The sequence below is a fragment of the Sarcophilus harrisii genome, chromosome 2 (assembly GCF_902635505.1).
Source record: "Sarcophilus harrisii chromosome 2, mSarHar1.11, whole genome shotgun sequence".
Lineage (NCBI taxonomy): Eukaryota > Metazoa > Chordata > Mammalia > Dasyuromorphia > Dasyuridae > Sarcophilus > Sarcophilus harrisii.
In genome coordinates, this window is record NC_045427.1 from 283,983,824 (window position 1) to 284,003,720 (window position 19,897).

General features: G+C 38.1%; 1 protein-coding gene across 1 annotated transcript; it reads right to left on the minus strand.

Moving 5' to 3' along the window:
- Positions 1–1,923: 1,923 nt before the first annotated feature.
- Positions 1,924–19,553, minus strand: SERPINA10 (serpin family A member 10). The gene is made up of 5 exons (XM_023501460.2): positions 19,493–19,553; positions 7,839–8,590; positions 6,035–6,308; positions 3,414–3,564; positions 1,924–2,115 (listed from the first exon to the last, which is right to left on the minus strand). Exons 1-5 carry the CDS (start codon positions 19,528–19,530, stop codon positions 1,924–1,926), a joined length of 1,407 nt encoding a protein of 468 aa, XP_023357228.2. The 5' UTR covers positions 19,531–19,553.
- Between the last annotated feature and the right edge of the window lie 344 nt (positions 19,554–19,897).

The window sequence follows — 19,897 nt, forward strand, 5'->3', positions numbered from 1 at the left end:
ATTGTCCAAGATTCAACAGCTCCATATAAGCATTATTATGAGTTTATGTAAATATAGTTTTAATTTTGTTTTGTCCAGTTTTTTTCAGTAAAAAAGCATTCTGAAGATTGATGAGTAACAGGTAGGTAGATAGAAAATGTAGTTTATATCAGTGGTGTCAAATTCAAATGGAAATGGGATTCCTCATTCATTAACTTTAAAAAAATCACCCATCAACATCAACTACATTTTTTTTTGTTAAATATCTCCCAGTTACATTTTAATCTGGTTTGGGCTACACTGGTATGCAGGTGGAGAGTTTAATATCTCTGGTTTACCTGGCCCTTTAAAAAAAATATCAGGTATTGAAATCAATCTGTGATGAAGATGATATGTCGTTGAGGTATATAAGCCTGAAATTCTAGTAGAGAAGGCATCCAAAATTTTTTTATTGTTGTTGTATAGTTGTACCTGAAGACTAGTGGGCATTCAGTTAAAGAATAATGTCTTTTAAGATGCTACTTATCACAAATGTGATTTTGAGCAGGTCATCTTTACTTCTTTGAACTTTGTTCTATAAAATAAAGCGGTTGGATAAGATTGTCTCTTAGGTCCCTTCCAACTTATAACTCTAGGATCCCATGATGTTTTCCTTGACCAAATTAAAATAGAATAAAATGGGTTAGACTGATAAATTCAACTTACTGGAACACAAGCAAACTACTTACCAAAACCAATGAGAATTAATTAGTGGCAAAGTTCTCTATGGAGATAGAAATCCACTTCAATTCAGCATTTATCTGTTGTCATGTCCCTGTCATTATGTTGTCTTACATGTGAACATTACTAATTCACATTATTGGAATACAAAGATCATCTTATAGTTCACTCTCAATTTAAATCACTGAACAAAATGAACAAACAAGCAATTCGTTTTCAGTTTTAAATATTAGAAATGAAACAAAAGTGAATACATTTATAATGCATTAATAAAATGTATTATCAAAAGAATATGGAAATTAATCCTCTTAATGAGCTACTCAACATTTTTCTAAAGGAATAAAAGTTTATTCTTTATCATTTTTTCCATTAACATTTTGTATCTATCTCTGCCTTGTTGGCTTTTATAGATAATTAGGAGAAACAAATACTGCTTGACTTTTCTTCTGTGAAGTTTTTGAAAGTTTATTAGATATATAATTATTGTAACGGTGCAATGGAGAAAGTTCTAGATAGGAAGACAGGAGACTAAAATGTAATCTTCATTCTATCACTAACTAGCTATGCGAAATAAGTAGTTTCAAAATCTAAAATGATAGATTATAGATTAATTGTAATTAGTAAGGACCCATCAAGCCATAGTTTTCTTTGATTCTATGACCATCCTTTTAACATCACAACTGAGTTGACATCTCTGAGGCAGATGTGGTGCTGATAAGGGTATGATGACTATTTTTTTCCCTCATTTTGGCTACCACTAATGGCTAACCACTAATGGTTCATGAGAAAACAATTTATTTAGCACTAGGAGAAAATAGAAGCTAATTTTAAGGAAAAACTTTCTTATGTGCCCATTCCTTCCAAGCTCCTTATCTTTCAGACAGTGCTCTGGTATGTCCTTTTTATATTAAGCTCTGCCTCTTAGGCAACAGAATAAGACTCCACTTGAGGAATTAAAAAAGCCTATTGTCAAACTAGTCAAATATTGCCATGTTTTAGTGGCTGAAAACTTGTTTAAAATGTGAGGCAGAAAGCATGAAGCCTTCCCCCGAGAAGTAAATAGTGTCCTCATGAAGCCACCTTTACTCCCACATGAACCTAGAACCAAATGAACATGGGATGAAGACAGCCCTCTTCCTGTCCCATGCCCTCTTGGGCATTATCCATGCACCTTTGGGGGCATAATACATGTGTGTGTGTGTGTGTGTGTGTTTGTGTTATAAATTATGGAAGGGATGGATTGATCACCCTGCCAAGGAAGAGCAGACTTTTGGATGTCTCTTCATAGATCATGAAATGGAATGGACGATCTACTCTGATGATTGCAGGCATTGAGTAAGCAACAATTTCTGCCATTGTTCCAGTCGCTGCTTCAGTTCCTTTCTCATTGACTTCAATTACTGTTCTCTGTAGAATCTACCAATGGAAATGAAATAATATGCAAATAGCAACAAAACAGACATACAGCACCAAGTTACCCTGAGAGATAGGTTTTTCTCCCTTGAATTATTTTGCTGCCTACCTTTGAATTTTTTTCACCATGATTTCAGCTTTATCATTTTATCACAGGAAGGACTGTGTATCCCTCAAAATTTGGGCCATAGTCCATCTGAAACTTGAGGAACTTTCTGCTATATATAGTGAAATTGGGGTTGGCTCTAAAGTTTCTTAAACCCTAGCAATTTAGGCCATGGCCAAGAAGAAAAGACTAACAGGAGTTTGTCTCTGAGGCCTAGACAACGGGGAAAAATACACTGTAGGAAAGTGGGCAGATCCCCAGCTGCCTCTTGATTTAAATTAGCATTCTTCAAATCTTCTGAATTAACTAGAATCCTTGAAGAATCAGGGACCTTACAATGGCATCTCATGCCTTCTCTTGAGTAAATAAATCTCTTAGGATCTTGGAGATCTAAAGAAATTAGAAATTATTTTATTCAGCTCCCTATCTGAAACACAAATCCCTCTATGACATCCGAGAGAATAGTGTCAGCTAGCCACTCCCTGGAGATCTCCCGTGATAGAGAACTCTTTACCTCTAGAGGTTTAACAGTTTCATGTCCACACAGCTGTAGCTGATAGCTTATTTCCGATATTAAGCTGTAAACTTCTATCCACTGATACTTGCCAATCCAACTCTCCCACTCAGAAATGTATCCTGGAAATGGAATTTCCAAGTTTATTTTTAAATAAGTTGAAAATAACTTTTATTATTAGTTTAATTCTAGGGCAGGGATAGGCCAGAGCTCTTCTGGTACTCAATTGATCCAGGCATATGTTCATGCATGTGTGTTTGATGCCCAGCAAGAGGCACCGGGGCTTCCCAATAAGTTGCAATACTATAGACATATATGACATAAGTAGACATTCACAACTAAGTGTCACAGCACAAACTCTTTTGCTGTTTAGACCAAAGTTTCTTAAAAGTCTGGGTCATGACCCCCCCGTGGGATCGTGTAGCTGAATGTGGGCACCCTGAAAAGTTTGGTGACAGAAAAGGGTTTCTGAGCATGGAGACCCAAGATTCCAGGTCAGGTGCGTGATGAGCCCGGTGTGTTCTGGCACCGCCCACAGCCCAGGTTCTGTACAAGCGATGTGCACACTTCCCCGGGCACGGTGCCCAGAGACACCTGCGGTCGCATGACGCCTTCCTGGGCACGGAGGGGTCGGGAGCGGAAACAATGTGACGCCTCTTCCTCTCACACCTGACAGCTTACCTTAGACACTTTCAGATTCCTTGCTGGGCCGGAAAGCTCGCTCAGGTCTGCCCAGGGTGAGAATATTGCTCTTATTCCCATCTGCTTAAGGAGTTCTTGTATCTCATACTTCTGATCTAGCTTGAACTTTGGAAAGAAAACGTCCGTTTTTCTGTGGCACAAACAAACATAATCATGAAAAATAGATGCAAGGCATTTTCTTTGGAAGCTAAACATGTGGTAGTTTGGTTTTGTTTTGTTTTTAAGATTTCTGTTGGAGAGATGATTTAAAGGCTGCTTCTTACAGAGTGGCCTAGCCCAGAGAAAATGTCATCAGCTTTAAAAGCATATGCTAAAGCATAATGAGTTTGAATGAGCCAATTACTTTTTTTTTTTTTTTTGACAAGCCAGGAATACCCTTCACCAAAACTGCTCAAATGCCTTATTGGGTTATGGAGGTAGCTCTGGGTTTTTTAAAAGGAAATTTTATTGATTGCTTTGAGGTTTTTTAATACCACCATAATTCCCCATTATATTTCCACTACCAGTAAATCCAATAGAATGCATTCCTTCCTTGGCTGTTAGTTGGTAGAATCCCTAATTCAAAGTACAACCTACCTCAGGTACTACTTCCTACCTAGAACTTTGCCTATTCCACCCAGTCATCAATCTGCTCTCCTTATAAAGTCTCTTTGTATTCTTTTATAATAGCTAACACATATTCCACTCTAAGGTTAGTGTTTTGCAAATAACTAATTTTTATCCTCACACTAGAAATAGGTGTTATTTTTAATCTCATTTTACAGTTGAGGAAACTGAAACAAATAGATTTGGCCAGGATCATATAGCTAATACATATCTGAAGTCAAATTTGAAATGAAGTTTTCCTGAATCCACATAAAGGGGGATGTGACATCCCCTTCCTGACAGGTTTTGAGTGTCTAAAGACATAATATATGTAAAGTGCTTTACATAGTGTTAGTTTCAACAAGATTTAACCGTGAGTTCTCCAAGGCTATTCCAGCAGGACAAAAGCCTCTAGTAATTCCTAAGAAAAGTGGAAAAGATTTCATAGATCTGTGTGTTTCCTATCTAGGACCAGATTGGTTCAGTGAGATCGTAATCATGATTACATAATCATGTTTTTTATAACTTTGATAACTGCACTTCAGTATAATCAGTTTCTTCTTTAATCCTTTGTATTTTGTTTTATTAATCTGTAGACATTTGTGAGGAAGTAATTACATGGCACAATGGATAGAGAGGGTGCTGGGCCTAATATCAAAAAAAAACCTGAGTTCCAAACTAGCCTCAGCTACTTTTAGCTGTATGACTATGGGCAAATCACTTAACTGTGTGTGTATGTTTCCTCATCTGTAAAATGGGAACAATAATAGCACCTGCCTCCCAAAACTGTTGTGAGGATCAAATGAGGTAATATTAGCAAAATGCTTGATACAGTGTCTGGCTCATGATAAGAGCTCTATAAATAATCTATTCATCTTCCTCCCTTAGAAGAGGTCCATATGCTTATTATTAAATTATCAAAGGGATCCATGCATTAAAAGGCTGGCTACCAGCTAATTAATTTTTTTCACTCATATTTCATAAAAATTTGTAACCAAGACTTTGAAGGATGTGATTTATGTCAATGAAGGAAATCTCTATACTAATGAAATCAATGATTTCCAAATATCCCTGAAATGTTAAGTGACCACATGTCCCCATTGGCAAAAGAATGCCACTGTTACGTCCACCTTTACCTCATAAAATGGAAGGGAAAAGGCACAAACATTTATTAAACACACACTGTGTCCTAGGCACTGTGTTAAGCACTTTACAAATATTATCTCACTCCATCCCTTAAAAGAACAAGCCATACCCTCCTGACCCACCTCTCCCATCCTTCTGAATAGCATATTATAATGGAAGGAGGGCAGCAAGTTAGTTATTCTGGCCTGGGAGTCAAAAGGCCTGAGGTCCTGATGTTGTCACTAACTTGCCTGGGCACAGCTCTGCCCTTCCCTCAGAGGGAGGCTTGTCTCCAAGTCTCCTCCCAGCTCTAATAATCCACCACTCTTGCTGTGCAGTCATGGTGCTTTATGTCAAACCATTCTATCCTTTTACTGTTACTGTGGGACTGGGTGGGCCTTCCCTGAGTTGATTCTCAGAATAAGGAACTTTCAGGACAACAAGTAAAAAGGGGAAGATGTGAAATGATCATGGCTGTAGGGAGAAAGAGCCACTTTTGTACCAAACCAGATTAAGATTAAGAGAAGAGCCCACAGCAGAGGGAGGCCTTCAACACCTTTTCCCATTCCCATCCATGCCTTTGCTTTGGTGGTTCCCCAGGCTTGGAATTAACTTCCCCCCCTTCACCTGTCTTTTAAAGTTAAATTCAAATACCAGCCCCTCCAGGAAGCCCTTCCTAATCTCTCTTTAGCTTTTCTGCCTCAGACTTCACATACCACTTTGTTTTGCATCTCATTTACTCTTGTCTCACATTATGGCATTGTTGTAGACCCAAGATCAAACTTTTGGAAAGGGGATCATGACTTTTCTAATCAGTGTGTCTAACGTGGGGCCTACACGAGCGCTTTGCACATGGTAGGTACTTATTTTTCTATCATCATGAGTAATACCTGGTTTCCATGTTTTTGATCCATTTGTCCACTAGCTCTACAGTTAAGTAGTCTTCAATGGCAAGATGATCCCCCATTTTATCCACAAGGACCACCAGCATGCTTGCATTTCCTCGGTAGGGTAGTTTGAGCACGTGGCAGCGCAAGTTCCTATCAAAGGTCGAAGCAAACTTGTTGGACCTGTACATCATAGGCACCTTTGTGGTTCTGTATTTGTCCAGATGGAAGGTTTCAACTTCAGTGAGAAGAGGGTCAAATGCAGAGAGCCATTTACCTAAGGAGGTTAAAAAAAAGGAAGGAAAAAATGAAAAAAAATGGCAGATTGGGAAAAGTGCTGACGAAGGCAAGCATTACTCAGGATGCTCTCCAAAAGTGAGGGACTCCAGTCCTCCTCTTTACCACCACCATTAGGAAGATATTCAAGGTTGGGATGATGTGGTCTCCCCTTGTCAGGAGGGGAAACAACATTTATCAAGCATCTGCTATGTGCTTTACAGATATCATTTGATCCTCACAACCCTGGCAGATGTCAATCATCCCCATTTTTACAATTGGGGAAATCAGAGCAGACAAAGAGTAAGGTGACTTGCCTAGAGGCAGGAGCTAGTAAGTATCTGAGACCAAATTTGAAGTGGGGAGGTCCTGACTCCAGGTCCAGTGCTTAATCTAAATGACCTCAAGACAGAGAAAATTATAATACCCTCACAGGGTAATTGTGAGGGAATATTGAGGTGTAAAATGCTAGATAAATGTAAGTTATTATTTTATGAGACTCCAAGAAATAGAAAGTAAAATGTTGCCTACTCAAACTTTTTTGAAGACTTGTTGCTGTCTTTCCTATTGCTCATTCTCCCTTGTTTTAGTTCTACAATCTTGAATTCAGTACTCCTATGGTCAAATATTCATAACTCAATGTACAATTAGAGAAGGCTAGTTATTTAGGGCTTTGCTGCTTTTCTGCCTTTTGAGATAATTTGCTGCCCCACAGCCCCTCTACAAGGGGAGTATTGAGAGCGTTTTATATCTTTTAAAAGACAAAACATTAAAAGGCCAAGGGGAAACAGTCATATTGGCTCAGATGTGAGTCCAAATCCTGGTGTTGCCATTTGTCATATGTGAGACTTTTGGGCACACACCCCTGAAATAAGATTCAGTTTATTTTTAGAACAAATGGTTTTTTCCACCTGCCTCATAGAAATGCTGTGAATAAAATACTTCATAGACTGTAATGTACTATAGGCATTAGTTTTCTAGCAATTCAGTGCCATGTACATGGTAAATCTTTAATGAACTCTACCAGAATTGAATTAAAACCAAAAACTAGGTCAAGGAGTCACTGGATATTTCTTTCTATTCATGCCGTCCCTTGTTCCAGTAATTGAGTTCCTAATCTTTGGCTTCCCTAAGGGTATTAGCATGTTTCACTCATTTAGCCCTCTTCACCAGAGATGTTCAGATTGTTTCTAGAGCAAAAGGGTTTCTTCATTGCCGGACACCCATGGAACCAAGAATTAAGGGATATTATTATAATTTATCCAAAAATAGGATAATCCTCTCCAGGTTCTCTGCCTTGACCAGTTCTTTTGGCCATCTGATGCTCATGACCTATCCCTGTTCTTTCTCCATGCCTTCCGTTTTACCTCAGTGTCAGACCAAAGCAGGATTGGCTGCTGAACTTACATCCAATCTCCATTGTGGTGCATAATTTAGAATTGACTGAATTTGAATGAAAAGGAAGAAAAGACAAAAAAGCATATTTCTTAGAAAGAATATGTATCATAATTAAGCAATGCAAGATACATACCCTGGAATAGGATGTAATCCACAAGAATGAATTTAGCTTCAGAATGAACCTTCTCAAAGAGTCTGGGAATTTTCCCCTTAGTTTCCTTGTTCACATAATGATTCATGAAATTCTTGGCCTGTGTAGTGTTGTAGAAATTCACAGGTACATACTCCATGTCAAAATATTGCTTGGACAAATTGAAGAAAGATTCTTTCACATCAAAATCCTTGTGAATAAAAGCAAAACTCCCTTTTAATAAAGCCAACTCTTGATTTTGGGAGATGTTGTCTTTGAGCTCCTTGAAGAAAGAAGGCAAGAAATTTGTGTCTGCACTGCTGAGATCCTGAAAGTTGAGGCCCTCTATGATCTGGGATCGGGTTTGCCCTCTGGATGCCAGCAATAACGTAGTCATTGCATAGGAAAGGCAGAAAGGAGAAAAGGCTATGTTGCCATCATGTTTCATAGCTATTTTTCGGAACAGGTTGAACCCAAAGTCAGCATTCCTTTCTAAGAGTTTCAGTTTTTCCAGTGCTGACCAGGGCTCCTCCTCAGCTGATGTCGAGGGCTCTCTCCTCTGGGGATGCTGATTGTCTCCCTCCGTTTGGTTTTGGTTGAGGAAGGTATGATTCTTCAAAACTTCCAGGTGAGTTTCCATCTTCTCTGGTCCCCAGTCTTTAGCAGTGCCCAGTATCATACATACTTTGGCAAGGAAGAGGATGAGGCAGAAGGCTGTTTTCATAGTATCAGTTTTGGAGGCCAAGTAAATATTTCTTAGCAACCAAAATTAAGGTAAAAGGGGAAAAAATGTTTTTAAAGCCATTTATTTAAAAAAATATTTAATTCATTTAAAAGATTTCCCCACAATAGAACAAAATTCAGTCTCAAAAGAGGTTGAAGTTTGTTCTGTTGTGGGGGGAAAATACTTAAGACCATAGGATTTAGAACTGAAAAGGAATTTGGAAGTAATAAAGTCCAGATGTGACAAACACAGGGCAGGTAGGCCCCATATAGCAGTAATACTTGAGTATTTAAAAACCAGATTTTTAATGTAATTGGGAAATGTTTAATTAAATAAAAATAGAACTAAGATTGTTAATATGTGGTTTTCTAAGTCAATATGTGACCGTCAGAGATCCTTATGTATGGTTTAATGACCCTCATTTCCAATTTGATACCAGTGATCTTAGCCCATCCCTTTCATCATAAGGATGAATCTGAAGCCCAAGAGAACCGAGCAACATTTTAAAGGTTATGCCTGTAGGAAGTAACAAGAGCCAAAACTCAGAATTCTAACCCAGAACACCCATCTAATAGACCAAGCTTTCTCCCATGTGATTTTGCTATCACAGGCTAGAGCTTCATTGACTTTGCTGTTGAGTCCTTTTTCAGTTGTATATGATTGGGACCCCAGTTGAGATTTTCTTAGCAAAGATCCTGGAATAGTTTGCCATTTCCTACTCCAGTTTATTTTACAGATGAGGAAACTGGGACAAATAAAGTTAAGTGACTGACCCAGAGTCACCCAGCTAGTTAGTGCCTGAGGCCAGATTTGAATGCAGGAAGACTAGTGCTCCATCCACTGCACTACCACAAAGCTGTCCATTTAATTGTTATAATTGCAAAGCCTTAATGAACCAGAACTCAACTTAGCAGAATCCCCAAATAACTAAATTTTTATTTTGACCTTCTTGAAGAAAATGGGGCACCATACTATGTTAAGAAGCACAATGGGTAAAGAATCAAGACAAACCTGTCTGGCTCTGCTCTGACTTTATATATGGCCTTTAATGAGAAAGGACAGAACCAGGCTGTACAAGGAAAAGGAAGTGAAGACATCGATTTTAGATGACATTTTCAACCAGGAGTTTAGCCACAAAAGGGAGGAAAAGATAGCATATGATAGTTGGAGTAGATAGCTCCCAGGAGGGTTTTTTAAAGGAGGGAAATGACCAGGGCATGCTTATAGGCAGTAGGAAATGTGCCAATTGATAGGGAAAGATTGGAAATAAATGAGGTAAGAGAAGATAGAGGACACAATCTGATCCTCCTGACTCCAGAGCCAGGGCTCTTATCATTGAGCCATCTAGCTGCCTCTAGACAACATCATGTGGTAGAGAAGATAATTGAATAAGATCACTTGTGCAAGTGGAAGGGCAATACAAGTGCTACTTCTTTATGTAAGACCAAAAATAGTATTTTTTTTAAATAATAGCATTTACACAGTACTTTAGGATTTACAAAGCACTTTAAAAATATTATTCCATTGGAGCCTTATAATAATGCTGAGAGGAAAGTGTTATTATCCTCATTTTCCAGTGGGGGAAACTAAGAGACAGGTTAAGTGACTTGCCCAGGGTTGCACAACAAGTATCTGAGGCAGGTCAGTTGCCTATAGTGAATAGAGTCCTGGAATTGGAGTCTGGAAGGTCTAGATTAGAATCTTGCCCAAGATACTTTCTAGCAAAATCACTTAACTTCCAGCCTCTTAAATTGGGGATAATAAATCTGGAGCACTTAACTCCCAGGGTTGAAAAGATCAAATAAGATCATGTTAAGTAAGTCTGTTTTTAAAAGAATTATGTAAATGTCAGTTATTTTTTATCATTGTTGTTATCATACAGAACAAGGAGGAAACTTGTTTTGTTCACTAGGAAAAAGACGGAGCAATAGGGGGAATTCAAAGGTGATTTTCTGGCATAGAGGAAAGAAAAGCTTCCTAATAATTGGTGCTGCCCAACAATGGACATGTTTCATGGGGAATATAAGTTCTTCATCCCTGAAAGTGTTTAAGCAGAGATTTGTGTTATTGAAGATATGATGCATGAGTTGGGATGAAGGTTAGATGAGCCCTTGCAACTTTGAAATTCTATTCAAATTTTCAGGATTGTTTTAAGGAAAGTACTTTGCACCTATGAAGTGCAAATATACCTGTGTGCTGTGTGTGTCTTTTGGGAGGGGGGGACGGCAAGTAGGATTCATAATTTCATTTGGGAAACTCGGAGTGTGTAAATTTCCCACCAAAGCAGATCAACAACCCCAAAAATCTCTAAACTTTCCCAAAGTCACATTAAGTCACTTTGTGTCAGCAACGAAGAGTCACTATGTCAGCAACAGCAGAATGTGAACCTCAGTTTTCCTGACTCCTATGCTGATCAAACCATTCTGTCTCAACCAAAGTTACTACTAATGCTAATAAAAATAATAAAATCTACAAAAATCACTCAAGCCCTGCTCATTAAAAACTTGGAAAGACTTACATGAGTTGATGCAAAGTGAAGTAAAAACTAGGAACATTGTACATAGTAATAGCAATATTGGGGGGTGATCAACTGTGAGTGACAGTTGTCATTCTCAGCAATGCAGTCATCTAAGATAATTCCAAAGGACTCATGATGAAAAATGCTAACCATCTCCAGAGAAAGAACTGATGGAGTCTCAATGCAGATCAAGGTATACTACTTTAATTTTTTTTTTTGGTTTGTCTTTTTCCTTTGGTAATTTTTTCCCCTCCATGATTAATATGAAAATGTTTCATGTGATTACATATATATAATATATATCAAATTGCTTACAGTCTTAGGAGGGAGGTGAGGGAATGGAGAGAAAAAATTTGGAGCTCAATTTTTTTAAATGTTAAGAAACAGGATTACGTGATAATCAAGTAATATCACTTGATCAAGTCTATCACTTGAAAAGACCAAGTGATAGACATGGGCTTTTCAACAATGAGGTAGTTCAGGCCAGTTCTACTACACTTGTGATGGAGAGAGTCATCGGCATCCAGAGGGAGGACTATGGAAATTGAATGTGGAGCACAACATAGTATTTTCACCTTTTTGTTGTTTGCTTGGTTTTTTTTTCCCTTTTTGATCTGATTTTTCTTGTGCAGCATGATAAATATGAAAATAAATATATTTAGACGAATTGCACATGCTTAACTTATTTTGGATTATTTGCTATCTAGGGGAGGGGGAATGGAGGGAAAAAATTTGAAACATGGTTTTGCAGGGGTGAATGTTGAAAGTCATCTTTGCATGTATTTTGAAAAACAAAAAATTATTATAAAATGAATGTTAAAATTTGGGAGAATACTATGAATAAAAAAAATTTTCAATTTTATGTAAAAAAAAGACTTTACTCATAGCAGTAGCAGGGTGTGTGATTTGGGGTTCTTTAGAATTGTGCAAAAGTGAATAAGACCGTTATTAGAAATAATCCACAACTTTAGCAAAGTTGCTGGTTATAAAATAAACCCACATAAGTCATCAGCATTCTTATATATCAAAATCCAACAGTCAGAGTTACAAAGAGAAATTCCATTTAAAGTAACTACTGATAGTATAAAATATTTAGGAATGTATCTGCCAAGGGAAAATCAGAAACTTTATGAGCAAAATTACAGACCACTTTTCACACAAATTAAGTCTGATCTAACCAATTGGAAAAAATATTAAATGCTCTTGGATAGGGCAAGCAAATATAATAAAAATGACAATATTACCTAAACTAATCTATTTATTTAGCGCTATACCAATCAGACTCCCAAAAAACTATTTTAATGGCCTAGAAAAAATAACAACAAAGTTCATATGGAAAAACAAAAGGTCAAGAATTTCAAGGGAATTAATGAAAAAAAAAATCAAATGAAGGTGGCTTAGCTGTACCAGATCTAAAATTATATTATAGAGCAGCAATTACCCAAACCATTTGGTATTGGCTAAGGAATAGATTAGTTGATCAGTGGAATAGGTTAGGTTGAAGGGACAAAACAGTCAACAACTATAGCAACCTAGTCTTTGACAAACCCAAAGATCCCAGCTTTTGGGATAAGAACTTACTGTTTGACAAAAATTGCTGGGAAAATTGGAAACTAATATGGCAGAAACTAGGCATTGATCCACACTTAACACTGTACACCAAGATAAGGTCAAAATGGATTCATGACCTAGGCATAAAGAATGAAATTATAAATAAATTAGAGGAACACAGGATAGTTTACCTCTCAGACCTGTGGAAGGGGAAGGACTTTATGACCAAAGAAGAACTAGAGATCATTCCTGATCACAAAATAGAAAATTTCGACTATACCAAACTGAAAAGTTTTTGTACAAACAAAACTAATGCAGACAAGATTAGAAGGGAAGCAATAAACTGGGAAAATATTTTTACAGTCAAAGGTTCTGATAAAGGCCTCATTTCCAAAATATATAACTCTTAATTTATAAAAAATCAAGCCATTCTCCAATTGAAAAATGGTCAAAGGATATGAACAGACAATTCTCAGATGAAGGAATTGAAACTATTTCTAGTCACATGAAAAGATGCTCCAAGTCATTATTAATCAGAGAAATGCAAATTAAGACAACTCTAAGATACCACTACACACCTGTCAGATTGGCTAAGATGACAGGAAAAAATAATGATGATTGTTGGAGGGGATACGGGAAAACTGGGACATTGATGTGTTGTTGTTGGAGTTGTGAACGAATCCAACCATTCTGGAGAGCAGTTTGAAACTATGCTCAAAAAGTTATCAAACTGTGCATACCCTTTGATCCAGCAGTGTTACTACTGGGCTTATATCCCAAAGAGATTATAAAGAAGGGAAAGGGACCTGTATGTGCACGAATGTTTGTGGCAGCCCTTTTTGTGGTGGCTAGAAACTGGAAACTGAATGGATGTCCATCAGTTGGAGAATGGCTGAATAAATTGTGGTATATGAAAATTATGGAATATTACTGTTCTGTAAGAAATGACCAACAGGATGATGTCAGAAAGGCCTGGGGAGACTTACACAAACTGATGCTGAGTGAAATGAGCAGGACCAGGAGATCATTATATACTTCAACAACAATACTAGATGATGACCAGTCCTGATGGATCAGGCCATCCTCAGCAACGAGATCAACCAAATCATTTCTAATGGAGCAGTAATGAACTGAACTAGCTATACCCAGAAAAGAACTCTGGAGATGACTAAAACCATTACATTGAATTCCAGTCCCTATATTTATGCACACCTGCATCTTTGATTTCCTTCACAAGCTAATTGTACAATAATTCAGAGTCTGATTCTTTTTGTACAGCAAAATAATGTTTTGGTCATGTATACTTATTGTGTATCTAAGTTATATTTTAATATATTTAACATCTACTGGTCATCCTGCCATTTAGGGGAGGGGGTGGGGGGGGTAAGAGGTGAAAAATTGGAACAAGAGGTTTGGCAATTGTTAATGCTGTAAAGTTACCCATGTATATATCCTGTAAATTAAAGGCTATTAAAAAAAAAAAAAAAAAAAGAAATGACCAACAGGATGATTTCAGAAAGGCCTGGAGAGACTTACATGAACTGATGCTGAGTGAAATGAGCAGGACCAGGAGATCATTATATACTTCAACAACAATACTATATGATGACCAGTTCTGATGGACCAGGCCATCCTCAGCAACGAGATCAACCAAATCAGTTCCAATGGGGCAGTAATGAACTGAACCAACTACGCCCAGAGAAAGAACTCTGGGAGATGATTAAGAACCATTACATTGAATTCCCAATCCCTATATTTATGCCCACCTGCATTTTTGATTTCCTTCACAAGCTAATTGTACAATATTTCAGAGTCTGATTCTTTTTGTACAGCAAAATAACAGTTTGGTCATGTATACTTATTGTGTATCTAATTTATATTTTAATGTATTTAACATCTACTGGTCATCCTGCCATCTGGGGGAGGGAGTGGGGGGTAAGAGGTGAAAAATTGGAACAAGAGGTTTGGCAATTGTTAATGCTGTAAAGTTACCCATGCATATATCCTGTAAATAAAAGGCTATTAAATTTTAAAAAAAAAAGTGAATAAGACCAAATGTGACTTTATCTGTTGCTTGGTGATGGGTTAAATGTTTTAACCACAGAAACTTTAGAAGACTCTGTGTTGGTGGAAGGGGTACCAATAAAAAACATTATGGATGCTTGAAGTATTCAGGTATAAACATCACAACCAAACATGCTTGTAGCTACAACTCAGATTTTAGAAACATATGCTATGTTTCTCAGAAGAATGTTGGGGACTAAGTCTTATTTTATCTACATTATCTTTGTTTCAGTGAGAATCTTTATAATGATGACACAAAGACTCATTCATCAAAGAGAGATTCAATTATATTTAACTTCATTGTTGTTGTTCGATCATTTTAGTCCTGCCTCTCTGTGACCTCAGCTGGGGTTTTCTTGACAAAGATACTGGAGTAGCTTACTATTTACTTCTCCAGCTCATTTTACATATAAGGAAACTGAGGCAAACAGGTTTAAGTGACTTGCCCAGGGTCACACTGTATGTTTCTGAAGCTGGGATTTGAACTCAGATCTTTCTGACTCTTAGCCCAGTCTTTATCCACTGTGGCAGCTAGTTGACTGTCAATACTATTAACTACACTGCATTTAGCTAAAGGGGAAAAAAGGCTCAAATATTTTAGATTAGCATCAATTCTTAGTCAACCAGAAAACCCAAGGAACAGGGCATCTTATTTCCTAAATGCCTCAGTAAATTTCAAAGTGATATCAATACTGGCCCATTAGTGAATCTATCCAACCCAACACAACATTAAAATCTATTTCTAAATAGATTTTAGAAATTTAGAAATGGAAATCTTGCCATCCTATGGTTTACAATATTGCACATCCTTTCTACCAGAAAGAAAAACTCTCCAATACAAGTTTAATTTTTTCTCAAATGAGAAAATTGGACTAGATTATCTCTGAGATCCTTCTGAATGTCCTAATAATAAATTAGATGATGGGCATGAGTGATAACGTTGTTATAATATAAGGTACTTTAAGATTTGCAAAACATAGAACACATTTAATTTGAGCCCGACAACCCCATGAGGTAGGTGTGAGGCAAGAAACAACCTCATTTTATAGATGGGGAAACTGAGACTTAATGATATTAAATGGCTTGCTAGTCACCTCTCTAAACAAGTTATGAGAAGCAGGATTTGGACCCACCCAAATCTTCCTGACTTTGTTCATCCATTAGTTTTGTTGCCTTTTCTAATCTGATTCCTTCTGTTCTTATTTGTAACATTCTATCTTCCATGGTCCCTCCCCATTCTAAAGTCAGGAACCAGACGCCAAGAAACGGAGCTAGCTTGGAGTTCGCTTGCTCTGTCCAGAGTTCCCAACTTGATTGCTGCCACCACTGAAAAGACCAGCAGGTCTAGACTTCAACCACCCTCTTGGGATCCCCTGTAGACCCCCCGGCCTCACCCCCTGTTCCCCCTAAGCCTGGCAGAGACCTGTGATGTAACCGAACCCAAGTTACAAAATCTGTGATTTGTGATTTGTGAGACTATAAACAAACAATGGCCAGAGGGGGGGGGGGCGCGGGGGCTAAAGCCCTGGGTGTGGACGAGTCGTCCTCCTAAGTCCAAATCTGGCCTCAGACACTATGTCTCAGTCCTGTTTGCCTCAATTTCCTTATCTATAAAATGAGCCAGAGAAGGAAATGGCAACCAGGTCGGTATCTGTGTGAAGAAAACTCCAATGTGGTTACACAGAGTTGGATGCAGCTGGAACAGCTCAATAACAGAAATGTCAAGTCGCAGGTGGTGGATAGTGAATGCTACCTGACTCAGTGACCCAGTATTCCCAGCCCCGCTTATCTGTCAGTGTGGGGGTCCGAAGGCAATGCCAAATCTGCGGCTTTGTCAGGTGGGACTCTCTCTGTCTGTGCTCCTACTTACCAACTTACCAACTTACCTACTTACCAACTTACCAACTTGTCATGCACTTGCTGCTTGATACAAAGGCCCTTCCTCTTCCTGATGTGGACCTATCTTAATTGTCTTTATTTCATTAGAAAGTTACCAGTGAAAGCTGCTCATCTTGAAGCCCTTTGCTAATGTGAGTTGGTCAGCCCATCTTACTACCTTGAAGTACTTGTAATAAATTCCTTTTAATTCTCTTAGTCTTGAGTTTTGCCTCCTTAATCAGGATAAAAGCCCAAAGAATTTTCTTTTCAATGGTGGCTTTTACCACATTTACACACATGAGGCAGAACCTAAAGTCAAATTATGAGGGCATCAGAATTTTATCTTCCAATCCGCTTTTGGCTCAGTTTTTTTTTGTAATTCCCTTCTTAAGGTAGCTTTCTCCCCCCTCCCTTTTCCTCTCCCTCCACCCCCAGGCTGTCTTCTGTCTTGCCTGGTCCTCCCTATAGCAATAGCCTGAGCCTGTCCATACTCAAGATGCTTCCCTTTGCATCAAAACATAGACCTTTTCCCCTCTGTATCCTGGATAGGTGAATGGCCAATCTGATAATTTTCTCAGACCTAAAATTTTAATGGATGATAGTAACTCAAGCATTAAGCTTAATATCAAAAAGTCTAAGATAGTGGCAACTGGTTCCATCACTTCCTGGCAAACAGAGGGAGAAAAAATGAAAGTCATGTCAAATTTTATATTCTTATGTTCTGAGATCACTTCAGATTGGCAACTGCAACCATGAACTGAAAAAGATGCTTTCTTCTTGAAAATTGTGGCAAATCTGGAGCATCCTAAAAAGCAGAGAGATCTGACTTTGCCAACGGACATTCTTGTAATCAAAGCTATGGTTTTTTCAGTAGCAATGTATGGCTGTGAGAGAAAGCAGATCCCCACAGAATTGACACAAATTGTGAGGCTGGAGAAGACTTGAAAGTCCCTTGGACAGCAAGGAGATCAAATCAGTCAACATTTAAACTTATTCAGGCTCTTCAGTAGAAAGTCAGATACCAAAGCTAAAGTTTAAATACATTGGCTACATAATGAGAAGATAGGACTCTTTGGAAAGCACCGTGATGTTGAGAAAGATTGAAAGGAAAAGGAAAAGAAGATGTGGAACAGAAACGCCTGCTATGGCTCAGCCTTGCTGTGGAGATGGTTAAGCCCAGTTTTCATATCAGGATTTATAAAGTTACCCTTTTAGAGAAGTAAATGGTACTCTTGTAGGCACAGCATTTCTTACGTTATTCCTCTGAAAAATATGCAAGGGCAACTAGGTGACTCAGGAGATAGAGCACCAGTCATGGAGTCAGGAGAATCTGAGTTCAAATTTGACCTCAGATATTTACTAGCTGTGTTACCTAGGCAAGTCACTTAATCCTAATTACACACCCCCCCTCAAAAAAGAAGGAAAAAAATGTGCAGTTTTTAGGAAATGTGTAAAAGCTGGGGAATAAGAAGAATCTGGACTGATGATGGCATCAGTGTAGGGAATTTTTAATGTGGAAACTTCTTTCCAAGGATGCAAATTAGTAACAACCATAAATTATAGTCTTGAGAGTTGCCTAGGAACAAATGATGCTACAGCTAGAAAGAAAACTGACAGGTCATTTCATCCAGTCCTTTGCCCCTGGTTATGCAAATGAGAAAACTAAGCCTCAGACAAATCACCTAGTAAATGATAGAGCCAAGTCTTGAGGTCCATTTATCCAAATTTAGCCTTTGCTACGCTGGTAGTGGACAAAAAAAAAAAAAGGAACCCAGCTCTCCAGGAACTCATAGTCTAACGATATCACAGGAGAAAGAAAGAAAGGAATGAAGAAGGAAAGGAAGGAGAGAAGAAGGAAAGAAGGAAATGAAGGAGAAAGGGAAGGAGCAAGAGAGGAAGGGAGGGAAAAAGGGAGGAAAAGAAGGAAGGAAGAAAAGAAGGAAAGAAGGGAGGAAGGAAGGAAAAAAGGAAGGAAAGGAAAGAAAGAGGGAGGAAAAGAAGGAGGGAAGAAAGGAAAGGAAGTATCAAAGGGAGAAAAGAAAAAAGGAAAGAAGGAAGGAAGGAAAAGGGAAGAAGAGAGGAAGGGAGAAAAAAAGAGAGGAGAGAGAGAAAAAGGAGGGAAAGAAGAAAATGTTATTAAATAACACCTGTGGGGCAGAAAAAGCTAATCTATGTTCTGCTGCCCAGTTTAAAACTGAATTTGCTTTATTGTGTTTGCAGTGTCTTCATTCTTGAAATTCACTCTCTGTCTCTGTTTCAGTCTTTGTCTCTCTTTTTAGATATATGTGAAATTTCAGGTTAGTAAACAGACCAACAGAAAAGCAACATGACATAGTCAACCGAGAGTAAGCTTTGTAATCAGGTCCACCATTGCCTCTGACACCTATTACATATGTGATCATGAATAATTCACTGAACTATTAAGGCACTAAGAGATAGAGGAGTTAATCTACACCACGGAAAGATTTTTCCATGCTCAGACGACTTTGTATTCAAGAAATCATAGATCTAGTTAGATGCTTTTCCCTAATATTACCAAAATTGAGATACTATATAATATTATGTTTGGTAGATGGTATCCTTACAAAGACTTAATACCCCCTTCTTTTCCTTGGTTCCACCCACCTCCTACGCTCTTCCAGAAAGCTCACATTTGCTTAAATAACCTTTCTGATCTTCTCCAAGACTCAATCCTATTCAAATTATCCAAATATGAAGAATCTGGAGGATGGTAGTTCTGGCAAGATCCCTAGCTGACCAAAAGAAGACCTTTCCTAAAAAAAGAATAATTTGATTCCCTAAAAAGAATGGAAAGCATCTCTCATAGCTATCCCCAGCCAGATATGACAAGGTAACTTTTTCTATCCTTCCACTCCACCACAAATTAGAAATTCTCTCTTAAAACAACAAGATCTTACCAACCCAGTGGTTCTTCTGTCACGCTGATGATGATTTTTCATTCAAAATAAAGTTAAACGTTTAAGGTTTCAGGCCAAATGCTTTCAGCAAATATTTGCTATTCCAAAGTGTGGGGATCTGATTGGGCTGTTACTAATTAACTTCCGGGATGAGTGCAAGAAAATTGGAGGTCAGGGGCAGAATTAACCTCCTCATATGTGTGAATCAAGCCATTCCTGGCATTTGTAGGACACTGAAATCTCCCAGAACCAAGAAACCTTCCCCATCTTCTTCCCCCACCCAGATCCTCCCGAAACTATTAGCAAGAGCCTGAGATTGTACCTATTATTAGGTATTATTCTTTAGGTTAAGATTCTAACCTTATTAGAATGTAAAGTGTCCTTAGGCTGGAGGAATACTTTTATATTG